The following is a 27,075-nucleotide window of genomic DNA, read 5'->3' on the forward strand; positions in this document are numbered from 1 at the left end:
ACTGACCGATTTTTCAGATTTCTTAAACAGACCGATCAGAAATCTGATAGGAACAAAGTGGAAGCACTACTCCGTGGAACTGCTGCCCTCTGGAAAATTGCTTCAAAGGTTCTATGAACGATCTTTTAGTGTTCAATATCTTCTAATGTTGTTTTACGAACGTTTTGAAGACCATAAGACTAATTCAAATTTATAAATTAATTGATAACAATAAAAGATTTATGACCGAACCTTCGTAGCAGAAAAGTCTTATTTCTTCAGCGAAAAACAACAAATTTGAATCGGTGATTTGCCTCATACAAGTTGACTCAAAAATTTTCTTTTTCTTTTTTTCTATAACGGTTTGTTCGATAACTTTTAAAAAAAAAGATGGGTATTACGGGTAGAATTTACCATGAAATATCATAAATTGCGTGTTTTGTGAAGTTTTCTGTTCTCCAAAACAATTAGAAAAAGAAGGATATGACGTTTCTATTATTCATCGGCAATATTATTTGCTTTTTTATATTAATATAACTAATATTTGACCAATACCTGAGTGCAACTTACCAGATCCCATGATAATACCAAGGATAATTGCAGTCCCTTCCATCAGACCCAACTCTTTCTTCAGTTTCACTTGGCTCCCAGATTCATTGGTACTAAGCAGAAAATCCCTTGCACCAGGTTCTGCATTACTGTTTTGATTACTTTCAGCTTGGCCATACCTTCCGTTCACTTGAATGGAGTTTGGGTCAGCCATTGTTCAACTGGCTTCTCTCCTTGTATCGAATGAACTATTGCTGACTACACTTTGCTATCGGTCCACTTTGCTATCGGTCTATGAATATCAAAAGAAAATGAAAAGTAACTTGAACTGTCCTGATGGACTTGAAAGCCCGGTAAAGAAGTTGATACTTTTAAGTAAAGACAGTTCCAACTAATTCAGGGGAGCTCCCTTGGAAAGGGGGGGGGGTAAAAAATAAAGGTTTGAATAGGTTGCAGTGAAGGAGGACCGTGCGCAGATATGGGTAGCAGTAGTTCCACCCGCTTCCCGAGATTTTCACGGTTTTACCTCTAATTTACTATGTTTTCCTTCTAATTCGTATATTTTTTCACTTTTTCATCCCCCTTTAAAAGAATACATACCAAAGGAGATACCTTTATATCTGCTTATTCTTTAAAATTTTAAGTTTGTTGCCCTCCAAATAACTTTTTGGTTCGAAACATTTGTAAGTAGTGACTAACAAGACCGTCATTCTTTGTTGAATTTTCTAGCTTAGATTATCCACAATAAACAGTTACAAGATAGAAAAAAGAATACAGCGTCATGGCCCGAAAATTCTTAGAAAACTAAGAATAAACGCACTGTTATTATACGCTATAATTGTGGCTGATAGTAATATAATAATTAAGTTTATAATTTAGCTCTGATTCCACTCGTTTATAAAGCTTGATTTTCTGAATAGGGATCAAATTTTATTTTTTATTGTTATAAGATGATGAAGTCGCTAAGGCGCCAGACACGGGTTAAGAACAAGTTTCTGTCCAGTTTCGCTGACGAAAGATGTTCTATAGCATTTCTCAGCTATACTAAATAATTTGCTACTATTTAAAAATTAAAATTGTACCACCTAAATCTAGTTAGCTGAATTTATTCGTCTTAAACCTTAAGTCTCTTCAAGATTCAGAAACTAACTTATCGGTAGATGTTATAAACTTTTTATTGCATATATTCAAACTAACCGACGATTTTTTCCCAAATAAACTACAAAGCAATATCAACTTGGAAATACAACGAACAGACACAAACTGAACGTAGCTGTGTCAGTACGCTATTGAACTAGAAATGCTCCAAAATCTATTACCTACTTGGATACAAACCAATTTTATGAAATAAGAAAAAGCATCAGACGTCAAGAAGATTCTGTCAAAGTGTTGGAGGCCTGTACATTAAGTATATTATCAATAATTGCTGATAATTTGACAAAACAATAGTTTGTCAAATGTATAATCCTAATTTGACCAATACCAATCGCTTAGAAATTTAGATCTTGACCTTGCCCTGATTATTACAGAAAGTTTACAATGTTTATTTGAAATACCAAGGACATCAAAATACATTTCCTTGAACCCATTTCCCTGGGAACATCCTAGTACAATTTAAACATAAAAACCATAGGTCGCTTCAAATTTATTAAGTTTTTAGAAGAGTACCACATTTTGCCAGTGTTGCCACGTTAAACGGTGAAAATGAAAAGAAAATTTAATTAGTCAAATTTGACAACACTTTTTTTTTTTACAAAAAATCAAACATTAACAAACTGTTGATTACCAAAGACAACTACATCTTCGAAGAAAGCAGTGTTATGGATTCCGTTTTTAGCTTATTTTTAGCCAATTTATTACTTAAATCTCTTTTCTTTTTTTCATTTGGTCCCTCCGCTACCCAAAGCTGTATAAATTTCATATGGAGGTCTTTTCATCAAACATTGAATTGACAATTGTTCCTCATAAATTTTACGAGATTAAATATAAAAAAACAAGTTTTTTTAAATGAAACTAAGGAGCGACATTAAAACTTAAAACGAACAGAAATTACTCCGTATATGAAAGAGGCTTTTCCTCCTCAATGCCTCGCTCTTTACACTAAAGTTTGACTCTTTCTCTTAACTCTACCTCTTAAAACAGTAAAAAACTTTAGCGTAAAGAGCGGGGCGTTGAAGAGGAAAAGCCCCTTTCATATACATAGTAATTTCTGTTCGTTTTAAGTTTTAATGTCGCTCCTTACTTTCATTTAAAAAACTTGTTTTTTATTTAATTTCTGGACGTTTTCTAATTAATGTATGTTTTGGTCTTGGCTCTCCGAACATAAACAAATGGAAAAAAATAGTAAAAATAATGTAAGAAAATAATAGTAACAAAATAGTAAATAAATAGTTGAAATTACTAAAAATACTTTCGCGTAAAGAGCGAGGTATTACGAGGAGGTAAACTCCTCAAATCTGTAATAATTTCTGCTCTTTTTAAGTTTAAATGCTGTTCCTCACTTTCAGTAGAAGAAAACTTTTCATATTTATTTTTTCATTGTTTTTTTTTAAATAATGCTAGAAAATCCTTTTCATATTTATTTTTTCATTGTTTTTTTTTAATAATGCTAGAAAATCCTGCGCCCCCTTCATTGAAAGTCTCTTCCCCCATGAAATTTTTTTCCATGGAAGATTCTCCCACGTAGCCCCCCACCTCAACTCTCCCCCCCCCCTAAACCAAAAAAATCCCCCTGAAAACGTCCGTCCACTTCCAAGTAACCATTACTATATGTAAACACAGGTCAAAGTTTTTAACTTGCAACCCCTCCCACGGGGACTGCGGGGGGGGGGGGGGTAAGTCGTCCCCAAAGACATCGTTATTAAGTGTTTCGGCTATGGTAAATAAAATGGCTACCTCAGAATTTTGATCCGGTGACTTTGGGGAAAAAATGAGCGTGGTAGGGGGCCTAGGTGCCCTCCAATTTTTTGGGTCGCTTAAAAAGGGCACTAGAACTTTTAATTTCCGTTAGAATTTGTCCTCTTGCGACATTCTAGGACCATTGGGTCGATGCGATCACCCCTGGGAAAAAAAAAAAAAAAAAACAACAAATAAACACGCATCCGTGAATTGTCTTCTGGCAAAAAATGCGAAATTTCACATTTTTGTAGATAGGAGCTTGAAACTTCTACAAGAAGGTTCTCTGATACGCTGAATCTCATGGTGTGATTTTCGTTAAGATTTTAAGACTTTTAGAGGGTGTTTTCTCCTTTTTTTCTAAAATGAGGCAAATTTTCTCGGGCTCGTAATTTTTGATAGGTAAGACTAATCTTGATGAAAGTTATATATTTAAAATCAGCATTAAAATTCAATTTTTTTCATGTAGCTATTGGTATCAAAATTCCATTTTTTAGAGTTTCGGTTACTATTGAGCCGGGTCGCTCCTTACTACAGTTCGTTACCACGAACTGTTTAATATATAGCAGAACGGAAGTTTTCAAAAGAAATTTTCGTGGTATATTTCATTTTTGAAAAAAAAATTGGATTTTAAGATGCAAAACTGAAGATACTAGAATGGCTTAAAATTTCAAAAATGGCAATTATAATTAGATTTTTATTGGAAATAAAAAACTGAATTCCAGAACAAAGCACTTGACCACTTTAAATACAATGGCCCTTGGTATATTAAATAAAAACAAACATTTTTAAACTGAAAGTAAGGAGCAGTATTAAAACTTAAAACGAACAGAAATTACTGCATATGAGGGGATTTCTCCTCCTCAACACCTCACTCTTTAAGATAAAGTTTCTTAGCACTTCTTAAAAAAAGCTTCTTATTGTTCTTATTTAATGAAAAGCGTTCCGGGAGTAGTTCTTACAGAACTGGGACAGGATTCAGACATTAGCGTAAAGGGCAAGGTGATGGGGAGAAGCAACCCCCTTATTTACCCAATAAATTTTGTTCATATTAAGTTTTAATGTTGCTACTTGCTTTCATTTGAAAAAGGCTTACTTTTTTATCTAATTTTATTGTTTTATTTTTAATTAATGCCAAGAAATATGGCTACACCTCCACGAATAAATCCCTCCTCCCCACGCATATTTATTCTTTAGACTATTTAATCCTGTTGAAAATTTACCCTGGACAATTAACCTTGACATCTCCATGCGTAAAATTGAGTCGGCAATGAGAAAGCAATACATAAGAAGAATTTGCCAGAAGGAATTCTGGCAAATACCCCTAGTGTAAAATTTTCCCTGAAAACTTTACAACCTGGAAGTCACCCTCTCCACGGAAAATTATTTCTGTGGAAAATCCCACTATCTGAAAATCACCCCCCAAAAATTTATGCTTGCTTTCCAATAACAAATATTATACGTAAACAATGGCCAAATTTTTGTAACTTAAAGACGTTTCCCCATGGCCTTTGGGGGGGGGGGGTCATGATATCTCCAAAGGCATAGCTACTAAGCCTTTCAACTATGCTAAAAAAAAATGGTTATCTCAAAATTTTCACTGGACCATTTTGAGAAGAAACGGGACGTGGGAGGGAACCTCGTTGCCTTTCAATTTTTGGGGTCACTTAAAAAGGACGCTAGAGTTTTTATCTTTCTTTAGGCAAAAAATAAAAAATTTCACATTTTTATAGATAGGAGCTTCAAACCTCTCTAACAGGGTTCTTGGAAACGATGAACCTGACGATGTGATTTACATTAAGTTCTTATGACTTTTTAGGGGTTTTCCCTCTTTTTTCGAAAATCAGGCAAATTTTCTCAGGCTCATAACCTTTGATGGGTAAGATTAAACTTAACGAGGCTTATATATTTAAAATCAACATAAAAATTTGATTCTTTTGGTATATCTCCTGGCATAAGAACTGCATTTTTTAGAGTTTCTATTACTAATGAGCCGGGCCGCTCCTTACTTACAGTTCGTTACCACGAATCGATTCCTTGTTGATCGATTCCTAACTGCGCACAGCTTCATATTTCTTTATCTTTCAAAACTGTGCATTATAATTCTAAAAGTATATCATTTCCGGGGATTACTTTTTTGACTTTGTGCTAAGGAACATAGTAAAGGCTAAATAAGACCGTGTTATAAAATTAGTGGGTAAGACTCTTTTAGACTTACATTTTGCAGATGATTTGAGCTTCCTATTCAAAATTGTAAACGAAATGAATGAACTTTTAGACATTGTGAGGTTTCACGGTAAAAGAGTAGGTTTGAGAATAGGGCTAATGGTCAGATTTTTAAGCAGCTTCTACTAGGAATAAATGAAGGTGAAGAAGCGATATTCAGTAATGAGAGAATCGCTCGATTGGATAGCTTGACTTACCTCGGTAGTATTATTAGTATGGATGGCGGACATGGTTATGATGTAAAGTAGAAAATGTACAGTAGAAAAGGCAAAGAGGTTTTAACTATCGGTGCGGGCACTTCAGGTGCAGGGACTTATGGGACCTAAGGTTTTATACATTTACTTCTATCCTATTTCTTAAAAAGAAATCCTAAGTTCTATTCAGTTCAAAATTATTAGTTGTTATTAAACAAGACAAAGTTAATTGCAAGGTTCAGTCCTCTGGTTGAAAAGTGTTATCTTCTAGCTTTAATCTTTCTCACAACTCTACTTTTTAAAACAATAAAAACTTTAGCGTAAAGAGGGGGCGTTGAGGAAGGGACAACCCTTTTCATATATGGAATAATTTCTGTTCGTTTTAAGTTTTAATGTTGCTTCTTACTTGCAGTTAAAAAAAAAACTTATTTTTTTGTTTAATTTCTGAATATTTTGGAATTAATCCATGTTTTGATGTTGGTTCACCGCGCACGAGTAATTAAAACGAAATTTGCATATTAATTCTTTGGGCGGCTAAATGGCTTTCTTTTAGTTTTGATCGGACAGTCTGATAAAAAAAAAGGGATTGGGGAGGAGGCCTCGTTGGTTGCTTAAAAAGGCAACTAGAACTTTTTATTTTCACGAGAATTTTTATTAGTAATAAATATACAAAACTCACCAATTAACTTACCTAACGAACTTCTATATTTGTATATTTTTATCACGTATATGAGGGGGTTTGTCCCCTCGTCAATACTTCGCTCTTTGCACTAAAGTTTGAATATTGTCCCAATTCCTTAAGAAATGATCCCTGAATCACAAAGGCCGTAGAATAAATAGTTAAAATTATTAAAATTACTTTAGCGTAAAGAGTGAGGTACTGAGGAGGAGACCAATCCCCTTATATACGTAATGATTTCTGTTTGTTTTAAGTTTTAATGCTGCTCCTTACTTCCAGTTGAAAATACTTTTTTTTCTCATTGTTTTTTTTTTAATAATGCTAGAAAATCCTGCGTCCCCTTCATGGAAATTCTCTTCCCTCATAATAGATTTGTCCATGGAAAGATCCTACCACGTAGCTTCCTCTCCCCAACCCGCTCCCGCCCCAACAGGAAAAATTCCCCCTGAAAACGGCTACAAACTTCCCAATAACATAGTTATTAAGTTTTTCGTCTTTGCTGAACGAAAGGGATATCTCAAAATTTTGATCCGGTGACTTCGGGAAAAAAATGAGTAACCATAGTGCGATGGCACTAAAAAATTTTTGATCACTTAAAAAGGGAACTAGGACTTTTAATTTTCGTGAGAATGAGCCTTCTCGCTACATTTTAGGACCACTGGCTCGATACGATCACCCCTGGGGAAAAAAACAAGCAAACACGCATCAGTGATCTGTCTTCTGGCAAAAAAATACAAAATTCCACATATTTGTAGATAGGAGCTTGACACTTCTACAGTTGGGTTCTCTTATATGCTGAATCTGATGGTATGATTCTCGTTAAGATTCTATGACTTTTAGGGGGTGTTTCCTCCAATTTTCTAAAATAAGGCGAATTTCCTCAGGCTCGTAACTTTCGATATGTAAAACTAAACTTGATGAAACTTATATATTTAAAATCAGCGTAAAAATACAATTCTGTTGGATGTGACTATTGGTATCAAAATTCCGTTTTTTAGAGTTATGGTTACTATTGAGCCGGGTCACTCCTTACTACAGTTCGTTTTCACGAACTGTTTGAAAACTACTACTAAATCACTGCAGCACCAAACCACCTTAGGCCAGCACAGCAACGCACGCTCCTCCTCCATCTCAATCTATTCAAAGTCTCCATCTTTACGCCCTCCCAAGAAGTTTCTCATTTCCTGCTACCATGCTTATCTGTCTTACAGCATCTTTATTACTATAGCAATACGGGATTACCTGGAGAGCTCTTGTCAACTTAAGTAAAAATATACCTAGGTCTTCTTTAAGCATTAACGTTGGTGTTGTTACATGGAGACCGAGTACTCTCTCAAAGTAAACCACTAATATATAGGAGCCGGGCCGCTTCTTACTACAGTTCGTTACTAGGAACCGTTTGATATATATATATATATATATATATATATATATATATATATATATATATATATATATATATATATATATATATATATATATATATATATATGTATATATATATAAATATATATATATATGTATATATATATATATATATATATATATATATATATATATATATATATATATATATATATATATATATATATATATATATATATATATATATATATTATATATATATATATATATATATATATATATATATATATATATATATATATATATATATATATATATATATATATATATATATATATATATATATATATATATATATATCATGAAAAGAGAAATCACCAATGCTACCAATATCACCAATATATATATATATATATATATATATATATATATATACATATATATATATATATATATATATATATATATTTTTTCCCGAAACGCCCTGTTTTTTCTCAAAATTATGGAAAACATTCTTTATGCTAATATATATTAATAGGTAAGTTCATTATTAGTGGATTTGATGTAATTAATAGTTTGTGTGATATTCTTTGGAATAATTCATAATTAACAATTCTTATGTGATGAATTTGGATCATGGTCGGTGCAAAATCTTGAAGCGCTTATAGTTAAGAAAAAATGAGCATTACCGTTAAAAATATAGAAATTTGTGGGATCGATCCCCATGAGTTTCTTCGTGTTTCGTACAATTTGTCACGTTTATTTCACGAAAAGGGCTTCAATTTCCGCTCCCTACTCTGAAAACAAAACCATTTGTGTGCGAACTTTTTCAAAGTATACCTAATATATAAAATGTTATTTTTGCTTTTTGGAAAAATTACAAGAACGTCAGATTTACTCTTCCGCTTTTACAATAGTGAAACAAAATAGCAATCCTAAGCTAGGCAAAGCCCTTTAGAGGGGGGGGAGGATTTCGTAACGAGCTTCTCCTTAAGGCAGGTCATAACAATCCTAGAGGCTTCTCATATTTTTTTTAGTTGAGCAGCAGCTTTAGCACACTGTGATACAAGTGTGGAGGTATCAGAGAAAAATACAGCATTTTGATGAAATTTTTGGAAAGAAATTTGTTGACTTTGGTAGAAACCTAACTTTTTTTTCTACTTCGGTGCCAATGAATGCGACGGCATCTTTGAAAATGAAGTATTCTTCCGTCATTAGATCAAGATATTTTAAAGCGCTCTTCTATTTTGTATATCCACACTCAAGCTAAATAGTTTTAACTGATGGGTAGTATCACTATCATCTCTAAGTAATTAACTACATCTAATACATCTTACAATAAACACTGTTGAAATCAAATTGGCACACCCTCTTTAACACAAGGGATTGTTTTTTGACAGAAATAACATGTTTTTAACAATGATATTTCTCAATTTCTCAGTAAAAAAAAAAACAACAAAAAAAAAACGTTTGATAAGGACTCAGGCTCTTCCTGGAAAAATATTGAAAATGAGAAAACTACTGATGTGCCCATGCCTATTTGAATATGTAAATATGCTAAAAATATAAATATGCCCCAAATTTTCCGACCTGGAATGGGTTTAGTTTCCAAAAAAACCCTTGATAGAAAAATATCACATTTTGCCCTTAAATTACATACTTTCAAAGAAAGGCAAAATCCTTAGAACTCTTTTTGCAAATTTAGACCACATGCAGAGGAAAACTTTTCCAAGCCATGCCTCTCTCTTTCAAAAGCTTTCCAGACTGGAGAACATTTCTCAACTCTATCATTCTTGCCATCTATGTTTATATATAGTTTCAGATTTCTTTGATCCAGAGACAGTATTTCCAGACGTACTTTTTCTTTGTAGCTTTGGCGAAAAATCAACATTCGATGATCTTATTCGAGCTATTTGCTCGATGAGACGTTTGAGCAACATTACAATGAGACACCATTGGATTTCGAATATATGGACAGTTCTTCTTCTGTTTTCTCTTTTCTTCTTCTTTTCTTCTTCTCTTTTCTCTTTTTTACTGTATTCTGTATTTTTTATGCTATTTTCCTCTATATTGTTATTCTTTTTAAATTCTTTTTTCATTAATGCTACTTTTTTTTAAATGAATTTACTTTTTTCCTGTTGGATCTTTTTCTTTTCTTTTTCCTCTTTTGAATCTGCCGGTTGACACGTGACGCGTTAGAGGTTTATTACACACATTATGTTATATTTTCATTATTTTCATGAGAGAATAGTGGTAAATAATTAGCGAAAATAGCGAAAACCTGAAGTATAAGCTGTGAAGATAAAAAAAATTAATTGACTGTATTTTTTGATTATTATAAGCTATGCTGGTGAAGAACAGTAGATATACCTGATCAGCAAGTTAGTATAAATCCTATGCAGTCACTTCATCCCTCTCCAACAAGTAAAAGCATTTAGAATAAGGTCTTACCATGCCAGCTGGTATATAAAACGACACCGATGCTACCCCATGGCGACTTTTAGGCGTTTTTCACCAAACATCATCAAGGGACAACCTTGACAGCCTAGCATTATTCTCAAGATAATGGCCCCGTATCACTCTTTGTTGTCAGTGGCATGACTCTATAAGATCAGCCAGAACCGACCCAGCTCTAAATGGGTACCTGGATTAAATCTGGGGAAGGTAAGCAGGAAAGGTGTGTGAAAGCACAGGATGGTTGGCCCCCAGCCCCCCATTGCACTTCACAGCTGAAAGGCCATGAAACGGAGATCAGCACCGCCGGTTTGGACCTTAAGGGTCTATTGCCGTCTTACTTACTTACTTTCTTGCTACTCTTTGTTGTCCAGGACTTCTAATTCCAAGATCCAACATCAAACGTCCGGGGAAGAAAGTGTTTATTTTCACTCTATATGCCTTGAATAACGCCATCGACTGCTTTAATTTGTAGTTAGAAGTGGCTGTTTTGTCTTTTCTCAAATAAAGCCGTAAGTGCTCTGGTCTGACCAATGAATGTCAAGAAGGCATCAAAGACAATTATTTATAAATAGTACCCGAATTCGTATGTATTTACATATTTTTACTGGAGTTACATATCGTAATGTTCATAAGTCTGCAATACGTTTTAAGGCATTCTGGGTCACCCAGGCCCATTTCTATTTTCATATTTCACCGAAAACACATATTTTCACATATTCTACCCGACCTTACATACAACCATCGACTACACTTTGTTTCTTAAGCATCACGCTTCCAGTTAGTTTTGTTCATTACAGTAGACACAAATACGTGGATGTTGAATTTTGTTTCAACTTCCTCATGCGTTTTGCTTGTTAGAAAAGATGATGGGAGGGTGACCAGAGATGAAATATTCCCAGAAATTTACGAAGCTTACAGAGGCACCCATAGCCACCGTAGTCTGGTTGTTTTCATTCAATTATTCAGAGTAACCACAGCCTATATAGACACCAGTTGTGCAAACAATTTTCAAAAGCAACACATAGCTATCGTCACGACATTAATTGGCGCTGTGTCAAAACCAGACAATCTCGCAGTTGGAAACTATATGTCACAATATAAATTTCTGTTTTCACTCCCGGAATAGAGCCAAGATTTTTCCACGCTGATTGGCCGTGGGAGCACCGGAGGTTGACGCCTAGTCTAAAGATGTGTGTTGAAATCCTTCTATGGGCAAGATACGACACCGCGCAACTGGTGTTTATATAGCGCAGCTTAGATATACCATAAAGTTATGAAAACTCCTATCTTGCCCATGAGAAGCTTTTGCTACAGAGCTCTGAACTTGGCGCCTGCCAGATCGTACTACAGCAACATAGGCGGGAACACAATTTTGTTTTGTTTGTCCAATTGCTCCGATCTTTTAGATTCAGACTGCCAGTTTCCTTTCTCCAGCCGTTAGCATCGCTACCGCGCATTGTGTCCCAAAAATAAATTGAGTTTTCATAACTGTATTGTATGTGAAAGGGGCTGCTTCCTCATCAACGCCCCGCTCTTTACGCTAAAGTTTTTTACTGTTTTAAAAAGAAGAGTTGAGAGAAAGAGTCAAATTTTAGCGTAAAGAGCGGGGCGTTGATGAGGAAGCAGCCCCTTTCATACGAAGTAATTTCTGTTCGTTTTAAGTTTTAATGTCGTTCCTTACTTTCAGTTAAAAAAACTTGTTTTTTTATTTAATTTCTGAACGTTTTTGAATCAATGCATGTTTTGACTTTGGCTCTCCGCAGATGAATAATTAAAACGAAATTTGCATATTTATTTTTTTGGCTAAATGGCTTTCTCATAGTTTTGATCGAATGATTTTGAGAAAAAAAGAGTGGGGGAGGAGGCCTAGTTGCCCTCCGATTTCTTGGTTTCTTATAAAGGCAACTAGAACTTTTATTTTTTACGAATGTTTTTATTAGTAAAAAGATAAACGTAACTTACAAATTAGCTTACGTAATGAACTTTTGTATTTCCATGTTTTTATTATGTATATGAGGGGGTTCATCCCCTCGTCAGTACCTCGCTCTTTACACTAAAGCTTAAATTTTGTCCCAATTCCTTAAGAATGACCCCTGAATCACAAAAGCCGTAGAATAAATAGTTGAAATTACTAAAAATACTTTAGCGTAAAGAGCTGGGTATTAGGAGGAGGTGAACCCATCATATGCGTAATAATTTCTGTTCGTTTTAAGTTTTAATGCTTCTCCTTACTATCAGTTGAAAAAACTATTCCATATTTATTTTTTCATTTTTTTTAAATAATGCTAGAAAATCCTGCGCTCCCTTCATAAAAATTTTCTTCCCCCACGACAAATTCCTCCAAGGAAATGTCCCCCAACATATATCCCTCTTTTCAACCCCCCCACCCCCAACCTAAAAATCCCCCTGAAAACATCTGTACATTTCCAAATAACCATTACTATATGTAAGCACTTGTCAAAGTTGTGGCCCCTCCCACAGGGACTGTCGGGGAGTAAGTCGCCCCCAAAGACATAATTATAAGGTTTTTCGACTACGATGAATAAAATGGCTATCTCAGAATTTTGATCCGGTGACTTTGGGAAAATAATTGGCGTGGGAGGGGGCCTAGGTGCCCTCCAATTTTTTGTCACTTAAAAAGGGCACTAGAACTTTTCATTTCCTCTAGAATAAGCCCTCTCGCAAGATTCTAGGACCACTCGGTCGATACGATCATCCCTGGGAAAAAAACAAACAAAAAAACAAACAAATAAACAAGTATCCGTGATCTGTATTCTGGCAAAAAATGTGAAATTCCACATTTTTATAGATAGGAGCTTGAAACTGCTACAATAAGGTTCTCTAATACGTCTCTATAATAATCTCTAATAAGGTTCTCTAATGACTTTTAGGGGTGTTTCCCCCTAATTTCAAAAATGAGGCAAATTTTCTCAGGCTCGTAACTTTTGATGGGTAAAACTAATCTTGATGAAACTTATATATTTGAATTCAGCATTAAAATACGATACTTTTGATGCAACTATTGGTATCGAAGTTCCATTTTTTAGAGTTTTGTTTACTATTGAGCCGGGTCGCTCCTTACTACAGTTCGTTACCACGAACTGTTTAACATGGTCAAAGTTAAGCTGCTTACACTGTTAAGATTGCCTTCATTTTCTGTTATTGTGTTACTATAGGAATGGGAGTCTAATTCCTTTTCAATACTTTCTTCATCTTGTTCCACTTTCCGTTACTTTTTTAAAGTTGGTTCTGAGCAAAACAAAAGAAAGTAAGGAGCTCTGCCCTCTGTTGGTTTTAATAGCCTGTTATAGCCGAATAAAATTGATACAAATTACATTTTTAACAGCATTATAAAAAACATGACAGTTGAGAGCTGGACAAATTTGGTTTTCACAGAACTGGTTAAGGAACCAAAAGTTTGGCTGAGCCTAAAATCAAAACACCACTGAGCCTACGGACGCACATTCTGAGCCTACATTCTGAATTAATAATTTACAGAATATGTAGTAGCCTAGCTGTTTCGATCCTGGGATCACTTGTGCATACGCTCTTCTGCTTGAGGGAGGAATGTGCCAAGCAGTTTAAAAGTTAAGATAGCCCCTTCCTTCCCTTAGTCTTCAATAGTATATGTTGTAAGTGATAATCAATCAATCAATCAATGTATTAATACTAAAAGAAAAACTATTACAAAAGTAAAGCAGCTATTAGGCCCAAGAAGCTTTGCTTGTAGTGGACCACAGAGAACAAGAATAAAACACTTTTATAAAATATATACAAAAAAAAGAAACACTGGAACAAGACAAGGACATTTAACAGATAGGATATTTAACAGATAGAAGATTTAGAAGGAGATTTAACGTATAGCTGAAAATGATTTTAAAAGAAGAGAAAAGACATACAAATTAGGATAGAATTAAAAAGAGAGACAAAAATTATTGAACTGGAATGACCCGACAAAATAATGCCTTTTCAGAAAGAAAAAGAGGGACATCCGAAGGGATGGAGTTCCATCAAACAGTTCGTGGTAACGAACTGTAGTAAGGAGCGACCCGGCTCAATAGTAACCAAAACTCTAAAAAATGGAATTTTGACACCAATAGCTACATCAAAAGTTACGAGCCTGAGAATATTTGCCTTATTTAAGAAAATGAAGGGAAACAACCCTTAAAAGTCATAGAATCTTGACGAAAACCACACCATTAGATTTAGGTTATCAGAGAACCCTATTGTAGAATTTTCAAGCTCCTATCGACAAAAATGTGGAATTTTGTATTTTTTGCCAGAAGGCAGATCACGGATGCGCGTTTGTTTTTTTTTTTTTTCCCCAGGGATGATCGTATCGACCCAGTGGTCCAAGAATCTTGCGAGAGGGCTCATTCTAACGGAAATAAAAAGTTCTAGTGCCCTTTTGAGTGACCAAAACAATTGGAGAGCACCTAGGCCCCCTCTCACGCTAATTATTTTTCCAAAATCACCGAATCAAAATTCTAAGATAGCCATTTTATTCAGCGTAGTCAAAAAATCTTATAACTATGCGAAAATCAGAGAATATCAGATTATCAGAGAATAATAGAGAATAATAATCTCAGATAATCAGAGAATAAGTTTTTTACTGTTTTAAAAAGTAGAATTAAGAGAAAGAGTCAAACTTTAGCGTAAAGAGCGGGGCGTTGATGAGGAAGCAGCCCTTTCAGTAATAAAGTTCGTTTTAAGTGAAGTAATTTCTGTTCGTTTTAAGTTTTAATGTCGCTCCTCACTTCCCATTAAAAAAAACTTTATTTATTTATTTAATAATAGAATAGATTGATATACAGGAGACCTCTGAGCTGCTGTTAAAGATCGTTTTGGTAAAATAAATTGTCGAGAAGAATTACTTAAAGAAGTAAAGAAGTAGATAACAAAGAAAAGTTACTATTTATCAAAAAACTTAACTCGGTTAAATTAGAAAACATTACAGGATACATAAATGAACAATGCGCACACATTAAAAAAAAACATGAATTAAATAGTGGAATTAGCTTTTACTAAGGCTATCCGTAATGAGTTGCTGCACACAACAGTAATGTACTGTAAACAGGCTTTAATGAGCTTTGCCTTTTTCCCAGCTTTACCATTAATATTGAAATGCATATCCCCCTTCTGCTTCCTTCAGCTCCCGCGCCCAACATAGGACACTAAATCTCACAGTTGTACCACCCACTGTTCCAACAGCCCTGTGCATCATGTCACTCAGTTGCAGGCGATTAGAAAATGATGTCTCAACAAATTAAAAACCATACCTTTTAAACCCTTTAAATTGCCAATGTTGAAACCTTATACAAGAAAATTACAACCCCCCTCACTGAACAACAACAACAAAAATCACTTTTTTACATGAGCAGCAGTGATACGTTCTCTTAGTTATCTTCGTCGCTATTGAGGCACTGGCATATTATTGAGAATATTATCCTTATGTCTTATTTTTTTTTTTCCTATATATATCCGACTCGATAAGGCCGTCATAAAGTGCCACATAGTACACTAAAAGCGCAATTTGGGTGGCATTTTTGGAATGAAAAGGCTGGGATCCCCTTCCTATGCAGAATAAATTCTGTTCATTGTGGTGTTTAGTGTTACTCTTTACTTTCATAATAACAGCGTATACCAGAGATGTTCCCATTTTATAAGATGGATTAAATATCAATTTCACTTTTTTGATGTTTTTTTAATTTTTTGCTCTAACTACAGGATAGTCATAGAGCCCAATCGTAGAGGTTTAAAGCTCTTATGTGCAAATTTTTAGAATTGTAAAACAAAAGAAAATTTACCCACGGCAGTGAAATTTGTATAGACCTTAAAAATATTTTGGCTATCTAGGGAGGGAGGGAGATGGCTCAAAGGGTGTATTTTAATGCCATAGCATCCCAAATCTCATTGATTTTTAAGATAAATTAGACAAAAAGAGGTTTTTTTTAACTGCAAGTAAGGAGCGACATTAAAACTTAAAACGAACAGAAAATGGTCCGTATACAAAAGGGTTGTCCCCTCCTCAACACCTCGCTCTTTACGCTAAAGTTTGACTCTTTGTCACAACTCTATTTTTTAAAACAATAAAAAACTTTAGCGTAAAGAGTGAGTCGTTGAGAAGGGGACAACCCTTTCATAAACGGAACAATTTCTGGTTTTTTTTTCAGTTTTAATGTCGCTCTTTACTTGCAGTTAAAACAACTTGTTTATTTTTTTTTTATTTTATTTCTGACCGTTTTTGAATTAACGCATGTTTTGATTTTGGCTCACCGCACATGAACAATTAAAACGAAATTTGCACATTCATTTTTTTTTTTGCTAAATAGCTTTCTCATGGTTTTAATCGGATGATTTTGATAAAACAAAGGGATGGGGGGAGACCTAGTTGCCCTCCAATTTTTGGCTACTTAAAAATGCAGCTATATATTTTATTTTTTTACGAACATTTTTGTTAGTAATAAATATACGTAACTGACGAATTAACTTACATAATGAACTTCAATATTTGTGGATTTTTATTACGTATATGAGGGGGTTCACCCCCTCGTCAATACCTCGCTCTTTACACTAGAGCTTGAATTTTGTCCTAATTCTTTAAGAATGACCCCTGAATCACAAAGACCGTAGAATAAATAGTTGAAATTACCAAAAAAAAACTTTAGCGTAAAGAGCAAGGTATTGTGGAGGAGACGAACCCCCTTATACGCGTAATATATTCTGTTCGTTTTAAGTTTTAATGCTGCTCATCCTTTCTAGTTGAAAAAAAAGGTTATTTATTTTCTCATTGTTTTTTTAAATAATAGCCTACTAGGAAATCCTGCACCCCTTTCATGGAAATACTCTTCCCTGATGATAAATTCCTCCATGACAACATCCTCCTACGTAACCCCCTCGCCCCGACCTATCCCCACGCCGACGCAAAAAATTCCCCCTGAAAACGTCTGTACACTTCATAATAACCACTACTGTATGTAAACAATGGTAAAAGTTTGTAACTTGTAGCTCCTCCCCCGGGGACTTGGGGGAGTAATTCGGCCCCAAAGACACAGTTATTAGGTTTTAGACCAAGTTGAACAGAATGGCTATCTCAAAATTTTGATCCAGTAATTTTAGGGGAAAAGTGCGTGGGAGGGGGCCTAGGTTCCCTCTAATATTTTTGGTCACTTAAAAATGCACTAGAACTTTGAATTTCCATTATAATGAGCCCTCTCACGACATTCTTAGATAACTGGGTCGATACGATCACCCCTGGGAAAACAACACAAAATAAAGAAACAAATAAACACGCATCCGTGATCTGTCTTCTGGCAAAAAATACAAAATTCCACATTTTTGTAGATAGGAGCTTGAAACTTCTACAGTAGGGTTCTCTGATACGCTGAATCTGATTGTGTATTTTTTGTTAAGATTCTATAGCTTTTATAGGATTTTCCCCCCTATTTTCTAAATTAAGGCAAATTTCCCAGGCTCGTAAATTTTGATGGGTAACACTAAGCTTGACGAAACTTATATATTCAAAACCAGCATTAAAATGCAATTCTTTTGATATAACTATTGGTATCAAAATTTGGTTTTTTAGAGTTTTTGGTTACTATTGAGCCGGGTCACTCCTTACTACAGATATTAATTTACAATCCTCATGGCCGTGTTCGGGACTTTTACTTGGGAGGTTATTTTTTTCGGGGACGTGGGACAAAAAAAAACTTTAAAAGGCATCAAAAATGTGAAATTGATATTTAATCCCTTGATGGGTAACTTGATGGTTAACTTGAAAGGTAACACTAATGAAGGTAACCTATATGTTCGGAATCAGAATAAAAAGCCAATTCTTTTGATATATGTGTTGATATCAAAAGTCTGTTCTTATAGAGTTTTGGTTACTAATGAGCCGCGTCGCTTCCTACTTACAGTTCTTTGCTGCGAATAGTTTGGTATTATTTTAACTTTCTATAGTTAAATAATTATCAACTTACTTATAAACTTGTACTTTGGTCACGTTCGAGCCTTGTCCAGGCCCATCTTGGCATCCAGAATTTGCCGACAAGCTTCACTCCATGGTTCTGTTTCAAGTGCGACTGACTCAGTCAACTGAATCAATCGTCTTTTCCAGCGATACCCGTGCTTCTTGTAACCTTCCAATGGCCCGAGGTCGGCTCTAACTGTCGATAACCCTGTCTTTTTTTGTCCTCCGGGCTTCTTCTTCCAGTGCGTAAGGGGTTGGAATTTCAAGCACTGTTTGCAAAACGAGTCATCCGGTCGGCGCAGTGTATGCCCGAGCCACCGTAGACGTCTTGCTTTAACAACATCAGAGACAAGTGGTATATCACCAAATCTTCTTCTGGTGACATCATTAGAGACCCGGTCAAAGAAACACAGGCCAAGAATGCAGAACCATGTGGTGGAAGACGATTAGGTCATTGGTTTCCCAGCTCTGATGGGGTGACGTTTCATAAAGAAGTACAAAGAGGACAAGCGTATTATATATCCGGAGCTTTGTTCGAAGGGACTTTTCATTTCGTAACAAGAGACACTTCCGAAGCTGAATGAATGCTGCCCAGGCTGCGGAGATGCGGCTTTGTATTTCATTTAGGCCTTCATCTTTGGAATTTATTAGGGAGCCAAGATCTTTCGAAATCTAGACCTCCTCGCTTTGGAGGCCATTTAATGTGATTGGAGTTTCATCTAGCCCAGAGGTGTCCATTGATTTTGTTTGTGACTGGCTGATCTTTAGTCCAGTAGCAAGGGATCTAGCAGCAATTTCGTCCATCATGAGCTGTGCTTCTGTTACAGACTAAGCCAAGACATCTGCATCATCGGTGCAATCAAGGTCTGTTATAGATAGTGTTAATAGCGACGAAGACCACACTGCCTTTCCATGACAAACAAATACAACGTAGAAACAATAGGGAAAGTTTTTTCAAGACAATGGAAATTATTTATGTAGATATTTCGGCCCTATGTCCAAGGGTCGTCTTCAGCACAATACAATACTATATATATATATAAAAGAACTTACATCAAATTGTGAGAATTAAAACTGAATATAAAAACACTTATTAAAACATTTTTTTTTAAAATATAGCCCTAGCATCCTTACTTCAGCGAAGTTCAACCAGGACTGGCGAAAAGAATGAAATGAAGAAATATAAACTCATTCAAACTAAAGAGAATAAAATGATTAGATGCAATTTCTTAAAGCTAATCTTGCTTGTTTAGCAGCCTGTCTCAAAGGCCTTTTCGTAGTTGGTTCAGTACTATTATAAATTGGTTTAGTAAAATATTTTGTTAGATCATTTTTAATTAAATTTGAGTATAAAGAATTTAGTGAGTATTCCCCCAAGTCCCTGTTCAAAGAAATATTTTTATTTATTTTGAGATTAATTTCAATTGATTCTCGAACCACCTGTTTTATTCCCAAATCATTACTAATGAGTGAAGAGTTTTCAAAAAGTATCATGTGGGACGGATTATTAAATATATGCCAACCTAGAGCAGAATCAAAGGAGTTGCTGGAACCATTTGAAATTACGGCCTTGTCTATGTCATTTTTATGCTGTTGTAACCTTTTGTCTAGATTCTGATGGGTCCTGCCGACATAGTATTTTCCGCAATCACAGGATATTTGATAAACCCCTCTTTGGCGAGTAACTGGGGTCTTATCTTTACCCGAATTTAAGAAATTGATGATTTTAAAATTATTAGTAAAAACTACGTACAGATTATTTTTTGTGCAAATATTTTTTAATTTTGTTGTAATCTTTGGGATATACGGAAGATAGACAATATTTGAGGGCTTATCAATAGCCTCACATTGTGAAGTATCTTCTTCGATTTTACAAGAATGTCTTTTTATTCTACGGCTAATTATTTTATTTACAAAAGGAATGGGGTATCCATTACCAAAAAGAATATCTCTGATAAAATATATTTCTGCATTTATATATGAATGGGAACAAATATTTAGGGCACGATCAATGAGGGAAATTACAACTGCTCTTTTAACTTGTGGGGGGTGATTTGAATTAAAGTGAAGATATCTATTGTTTTGTGTTGGCTTTCGATATATAGTAAAATCCAGTTCATTAGCATTACGAATAATTAATACATCTAAAAACGGTAGTTTATTTTCAATTTCAACTTCAAGGGTGAACTGCAAATTTCGGTCATAAGTGTTAAGATGATCTAAGAAGCCCCGAAGTTCAGCTTCCCCATAATTCCAAAGTGAAATTACGTCATCCATATAACGACCCCAATAGACATGTTTTAGAAAATAAGAATTCAATGCCCAATTCTCAAGATTCTCGACGTAAATATTTGCAAGTAGCCCGGATAAAGGTGCCCCCATGGGTAATCCATTTTTTTGCTGATAAAAAGAATCGCGAAATTGAAAATACATAGAAAACTTATTACAAATTTTAACAAGAGTCATTAAAACTTCACAATCAATTCCTGTCGCTGAAGTCTCGATCAAGTGGTAATTTTCTTCTATTTTGTTTTTTAATAAATCCTCTGAAATAGTTACATCTATATTTGTATACATGGAAACAATGTCGAAACTACTAACTATTGTGTTTTCTGAAATACTTGTGTTGCTAAGTTTTTTAATCAAATCTGCCGAGTTATGAATATAGGAATTTTGAGAATACAATAAAGGTTTGAAAGCTGCACAAAGCCATTTTCCAATATTGGCAGCGGGAGCTTTAGTACAAGCTACAATAGGTCTTAAGGGAATACCCTGTTTATGTATTTTTGGTAAACCGTAGAGTTTAGGACAGAAACTACCACGGGGAAAAAATTTATTGTATAGTTGTGGGGTGATTTTACCATTTTGTTTTAGCTGCTTTAATTCATTTATAATATTATTAGTGAACTGATCAGTAGGATCATGAGTTATTGTTTGATATGTAATTGTGTCATTTAAATGCGAAAAAATTGTGTTGTCATAGTCTGTTGTATTCATGACAACAAGTGAATTGCTTTTGTCTGCTTTAGTTATTATAATAGAAGGATCTTTTCGGAGATTAGATAGTATTTTTATGTCATGCAAATTTTCCGGTGTGGAATTGGTAGGAGGCTTAAACTTTTTTTGGCTATTATAGAGGATATTTATTTGACCAGATCTAACTTCATCCGGGTTAGAGACAGAAGGATAGTGTTTATGCAAAGCGGACTCTAGAGAGGAAACTATATCTGCCACAGGAACCTGTTTCGGTAGAAAAAAAATTTTGGACCTTTTTCTAGTGTTTCGATTTCCTGGGGTTCCAATGTTTTAGAAGAGAGGTTAACGATAGCAGGCCCAGGAGTGAATCTTGGAGAATAAATACGGTTTCTCATCGAAGATTCATTTCGTAAGCCTTCTAATTTTTTATAGAGGCGTTCCTTGGACAACCGAAAATCGTGGCTAAACAAATTCCTTTCTAATCTAACAACTTGAGCAAAATCAACGGTGGACAGGTTTTCCAGCAAAAAAGGTTCCAACGATTTTCTCTCTGAAGAAATAATATGTCGTTTCTGTTTTTTGTCCTTAATAATATGGACTAGGGTTTTTAACTGTAGTGTATGGGCAAAGTGCGCTTCTTTTCGGGTATTTAAATGTAATTTATATCTTAAAGACTTGGGAATAAGGTTTTCCTTTCTACAGGATTCTAAAAATTTTTGTTGATTGATAATATTAGTATGTTTTTTACCTAGACTAATAAAATAAAAGATATCATAGGTCAACTGCTCCCCATAAGCTAGACGAAAATAGCGACGAAGACCACACTGCCTTTCCATGACAAACAAATACAACGTAGAAACAATAGGGAAAGTTTTTTCAAGACAATGGAAATTATTTATGTAGATATTTCGGCCCTATGTCCAAGGGCCGTCTTCAGCACAATACAATACTATATATATATATATAAAAGAACTTACATCAAATTGTGAGAATTAAAACTGAATATAAAAACACTTATTAAAACATTTTTTTTTTAAGTATAGCCCTAGCATCCTTACTTCAGCGAAGTTCAACCAGGACTGGCGAAAAGAATGAAATGAAGAAATATAAACTCATTCAAACTAAAGAGAATAAAATGATTAGATGCAATTTCTTAAACCTAATCTTGCTTGTTTAGCAGCCTGTCTCAAAGGCCTTTTCGTAGTTGGTTCAGTACTATTATAAATTGGTTTAGTAAAATATTTTGTTAGATCATTTTTAATTAAATTTGAGTATAAAGAATTTAGTGAGTATTCCCCCAAGTCCCTGTTCAAAGAAATATTTTTATTTATTTTGAGATTAATTTCAATTGATTCTCGAACCACCTGTTTTATTCCCAAATCATTACTAATGAGTGAAGAGTTTTCAAAAAGTATCATGTGGGACGGATTATTAAATATATGCCAACCTAGAGCAGAATCAAAGGAGTTGCTGGAACCATTTGAAATTAAGGCCTTTTCTATGTCATTTTTATGCTGTTGTAACCTTTTGTCTAGATTCTGATGGGTCCTGCCGACATAGTATTTTCCGCAATCACAGGGTATTTGATAAACCCCTCTTTGGCGAGTAACTGGGGTCTTATCTTTACCCGAATTTAAGAATCATCTTAACATTTATGACCGAAATTTGCAGTTCACCCTTGAAGTTGAAATTGAAAATAAACTACCGTTTTTAGATGTATTAATTATTCGTAATGCTAATGAACTGGATTTTACTATATATCGAAAGCCAACACAAAACAATAGATATCTTCACTTTAATTCAAATCACCCCCCACAAGTTAAAAGAGCAGTTGTAATTTCCCTCATTGATCGTGCCCTAAATATTTGTTCCCATTCATATATAAATGCAGAAATAAATTTTATCAGAGATATTCTTTTTGGTAATGGATACCCCATTCCTTTTGTAAATAAAATAATTAGCCGTAGAATAAAAAGACATTCTTGTAAAATCGAAGAAGATACTTCACAATGTGAGGCTATTGATAAGCCCTCAAATATTGTCTATCTTCCGTATATCCCAAAGATTACAACAAAATTAAAAAATATTTGCACAAAAAATAATCTGTACGTAGTTTTTACTAATAATTTTAAAATCATCAATTTCTTAAATTCGGGTAAAGATAAGACCCCAGTTACTCGCCAAAGAGGGGTTTATCAAATACCCTGTGATTGCGGAAAATACTATGTCGGCAGGACCCATCAGAATCTAGACAAAAGGTTACAACAGCATAAAAATGACATAGGCAAGGCCTTAATTTCAAATGGTTCCAGCAACTCCTTTGATTCTGCTCTAGGTTGGCATATATTTAATAATCCGTCCCACATGATACTTTTTGAAAACTCTTCACTCATTAGTAATGATTTGGGAATAAAACAGGTGGTTCGAGAATCAATTGAAATTAATCTCAAAATAAATAAAAATATTTCTTTGAACAGGGACTTGGGGGAATACTCACTAAATTCTTTATACTCAAATTTAATTAAAAATGATCTAACAAAATATTTTACTAAACCAATTTATAATAGTACTGAACCAACTACGAAAAGGCCTTTGAGACAGGCTGCTAAACAAGCAAGATTAGCTTTAAGAAATTGCATCTAATCATTTTATTCTCTTTAGTTTGAATGAGTTTATATTTCTTCATTTCATTCTTTTCGCCAGTCCTGGTTGAGCTTCGCTGAAGTAAGGATGCTAGGGCTATATTTAAAAAAAAATGTTTTAATAAGTGTTTTTATATTCAGTTTTAATTCTCACAATTTGATGTAAGTTCTTTTATATATATATATAGTATTGTATTGTGCTGAAGACGGCCCTTGGACATAGGGCCGAAATATCTACATAAATAATTTCCATTGTCTTGAAAAAACTTTCCCTATTGTTTCTACGTTGTATTTGTTTGTCATAGATAGTGTTGGACTGGCTGCCATACCTTTGTATTCGTCAAGGGTCTTCATGATGTGGTCGATGACAAAGTTAGATAAATGGGTGATAGGCCACAACCCTGTCGCACTCCTTCGTCAATTGATAGGCCTTCAGAGATTTCTACGTTTGCTCTTACAAATGCACTTGTTCTCACGTAATAAGCCTTAATTGGACGAACAATTTTTTCAAGCGGACAATAATTAAACAGACAATGATTATTAAGGGTTAAGACATCTAATACAAAAATTTTGGACTTAATTATAGACAATATTTTTTAATGATCAAAGCTTCAAAGATACTTAAATAGGCTACTAACCTATTTAAACTGGCTACCATCCTATACCAATCAAAAGATAAAAAAAATGCTTAAAAATGAGTATTGGTAGAATTTAAAATGTTTCTATTTTTGGACTTCAATACAGTCATCATCTTGCTAGTTGAAATAGTTGCTTATTGTTATTTTTGCTTCTTAGTATGTTTTAATAATGAACATTAATTTAATGGTTATAATTTTCAATATTGTCCTTAAAATTTAATTCAAAGGAAGCAGCTCTTTCTGAATTTTTTTTTTAATTTCCCAAACAAGCACAAATTGTATATGCATTTATATATTTATGTGTATTTTCTCGAAGAAAGCTCAATATTTTTTTCCGAAAAATTGGTATCTCGAAATATTCTCGCATAAGCAAACGATCTAGATAAGTCAGAAGTCTGAGCAAATTTGTTAAGAGCCTTGATTTTGGAAAAAAGATTCATGTCAGTGACGTTATTTTTCTATACATCACTGAAGGACTGTAATGATGGTGTCACGCTTATGTGGAAAATTGAAAGATTTTTAAGCATAGAGAAGTTTACATTAAATTGCTTAAAATAAAAAAATGGCAATTGCAAAAATATTTGTTTGTATTTTGACAAGGGATTACAACAATTCAAAAACCATAAAAGAGAAAACCAAAAACTTGAGGCTTAGTAAAAATCGTTGCTAGAAATCTGACTTGCTTAAATAATCAAATATCTTTGAGAATTAAATTGAGGACTTTTGGAACCACCTGAAATATCAAATATGATAAGACCAAGGGAACACCCCAAATACAATAAATTCACAAAGGGCGAGAATCAACAATCTGGACTATCAAATGAGACTAGACTCAAAAAACGAAAATTTACAAGTGTTATGCCTTATAAGTCTTTGGAAGAAAAAGTTTTGGTCCCACCACCAAAAAATTAAAAAATCTACAACCTTGACCGTCATGTAAAACTAGACCAGTTTTAAGGGCAGACAAAGTAAAGGGCATTGGCAAATTGTCTGACTTAACGAAAATCCAAAACGAAGAAGAAATAAAAATGGGGTTAGAAGATACGCGACAGCAGAGTCAAAACGTGCCAAAATTGAAAATGATAGTTATGATAATTGGGTTTGGGATTTTCACATGAATAAGGTTATCAATCCTTACCATGCTTTCGTTAAAAAAAATTAAGTTTCTGCAACATGCATTTTATAATAGCAAAGAACAAATCGGGGCAAAACTTGACGTTCAACACTTTATAAAAATTCCAAGTAAAGAAATAATCTATATATATAAAAATAAGTTGTCTGTGTGTGGATCTGTGGATCAGGTGACGTCACCTGAAAAAACTGGATCAGGTGACAAAACTGAAAACTGAAAAAACTAAAAAAAGGCAAAAACTACAAAAAAAACTAAAAACTAATAAAAAAAATAAAAAAGCTAAAAAACTAAAAAAACTAAATAAAGGCAAAAACTACAAAAAAAACTAAAAACTAATAAAAAAGCTAAAAAACTAAAAAAACTAAAAAAAGGCAAAAACTACAAAAAAAACTAAAAACTAATAAAAAAAATAAAAAAGCTAAAAAACTAAAAAAACTAAAAAAACTAAAAAAAGGTAAAAAACTAAAAAAACTAAAAACTAAAAAAAACTAAAAAAAAGGAAACAACTGAAAAATAAGCTAAAATAAAGGTAAAAACCAATAAAAAACTAAAAAAAAAACTGAAAAAACTAAAAAAAGGCAAAAACTACAAAAAAAAGCTAAAAACTAATAAAAAAAGTAAAAAAGCTAAAAAACTAAAAAAACTAAAAAAACTAAAAAAAAGGTAAAAAACTAAAAAAAATCAAAAATAAAAAAAAACTAAAAAAAAGGAAAAAACTGAAAAATAAGCTAAAATAAAGGTAAAAACCAATAAAAAACTAAAAAAAAAAAAAGGAAAAAACTAAAAAAAATTTTCATCTAAAAAACTAAAAAAAAACTAAAAAAGGTAAAAACTAAAAGAACTAAAAAAGAAAAAAATAAATGACGACACTCAAAGAGAAAGCGACCAGGACAAAAGGAATGTTCGATTAGCAATCAACAAAGCACCGGGACACAGGGAGTATAAATGACGACCAGGACATAAGTAAAAAAAAAAACTAACAAAACTAAAAAGAAGGTAAAAACTACAAAAAAACTAAAAAGAAAAAAACTAAAAAAAGGCAAAAACTACAAAAAAAACTAAAAACTAATAAAAAAGCTAAAAGACTAAAAAAAACTAAAAAAAGGCAAAAACTACAAAAAAAACTAAAAACTAATAAAAAAATAAAAAAGCTAAAAAACTAAAAAAACTAAAAAAACTAAAAAAAGGTAAAAAACTAAAAAAACTAAAAACTAAAAAAACTAAAAAAAAGGAAAAAACTGAAAAATAAGCTAAAATAAAGGTAAAAACCAATAAAAAACTAAAAAAAAAACTGAAAAAACTAAAAAAAGGCAAAAACTACAAAAAAACTAAAAACTAATAAAAAAAGTAAAAAAGCTAAAAAACTAAAAAAAC

The 27,075-nt window shown here is 33.6% G+C and overlaps 1 protein-coding gene across 5 annotated transcripts in view; it reads right to left on the minus strand.

The window, feature by feature from the left end:
* Positions 1–9,679, minus strand: part of LOC136031505 (large neutral amino acids transporter small subunit 2-like) — a 132,745-nt gene extending 123,066 nt beyond the window's left edge. For 2 of the 5 annotated variants that reach the window (XM_065711171.1, XM_065711168.1), the window contains exons 1-2: positions 9,548–9,679; positions 550–820 (exon numbers count right to left, since the gene is read on the minus strand). In XM_065711171.1, coding sequence (XP_065567243.1) covers positions 550–742 — 193 coding nt within the window. In that variant the 5' untranslated portion in view covers positions 743–820; positions 9,548–9,679. Of the gene's footprint in view, positions 1–549; positions 821–1,725; positions 1,799–9,547 lie in introns of those variants that run through there. The other 3 variants (XM_065711173.1, XM_065711169.1, XM_065711170.1) reach the window with 2 other exon arrangements.
* Positions 9,680–27,075: the final 17,396 nt, after the last annotated feature.

The sequence above is a fragment of the Artemia franciscana genome, chromosome 9 (genome assembly GCF_032884065.1).
Source record: "Artemia franciscana chromosome 9, ASM3288406v1, whole genome shotgun sequence".
Taxonomy (NCBI): Eukaryota; Metazoa; Arthropoda; class Branchiopoda; order Anostraca; family Artemiidae; genus Artemia; species Artemia franciscana.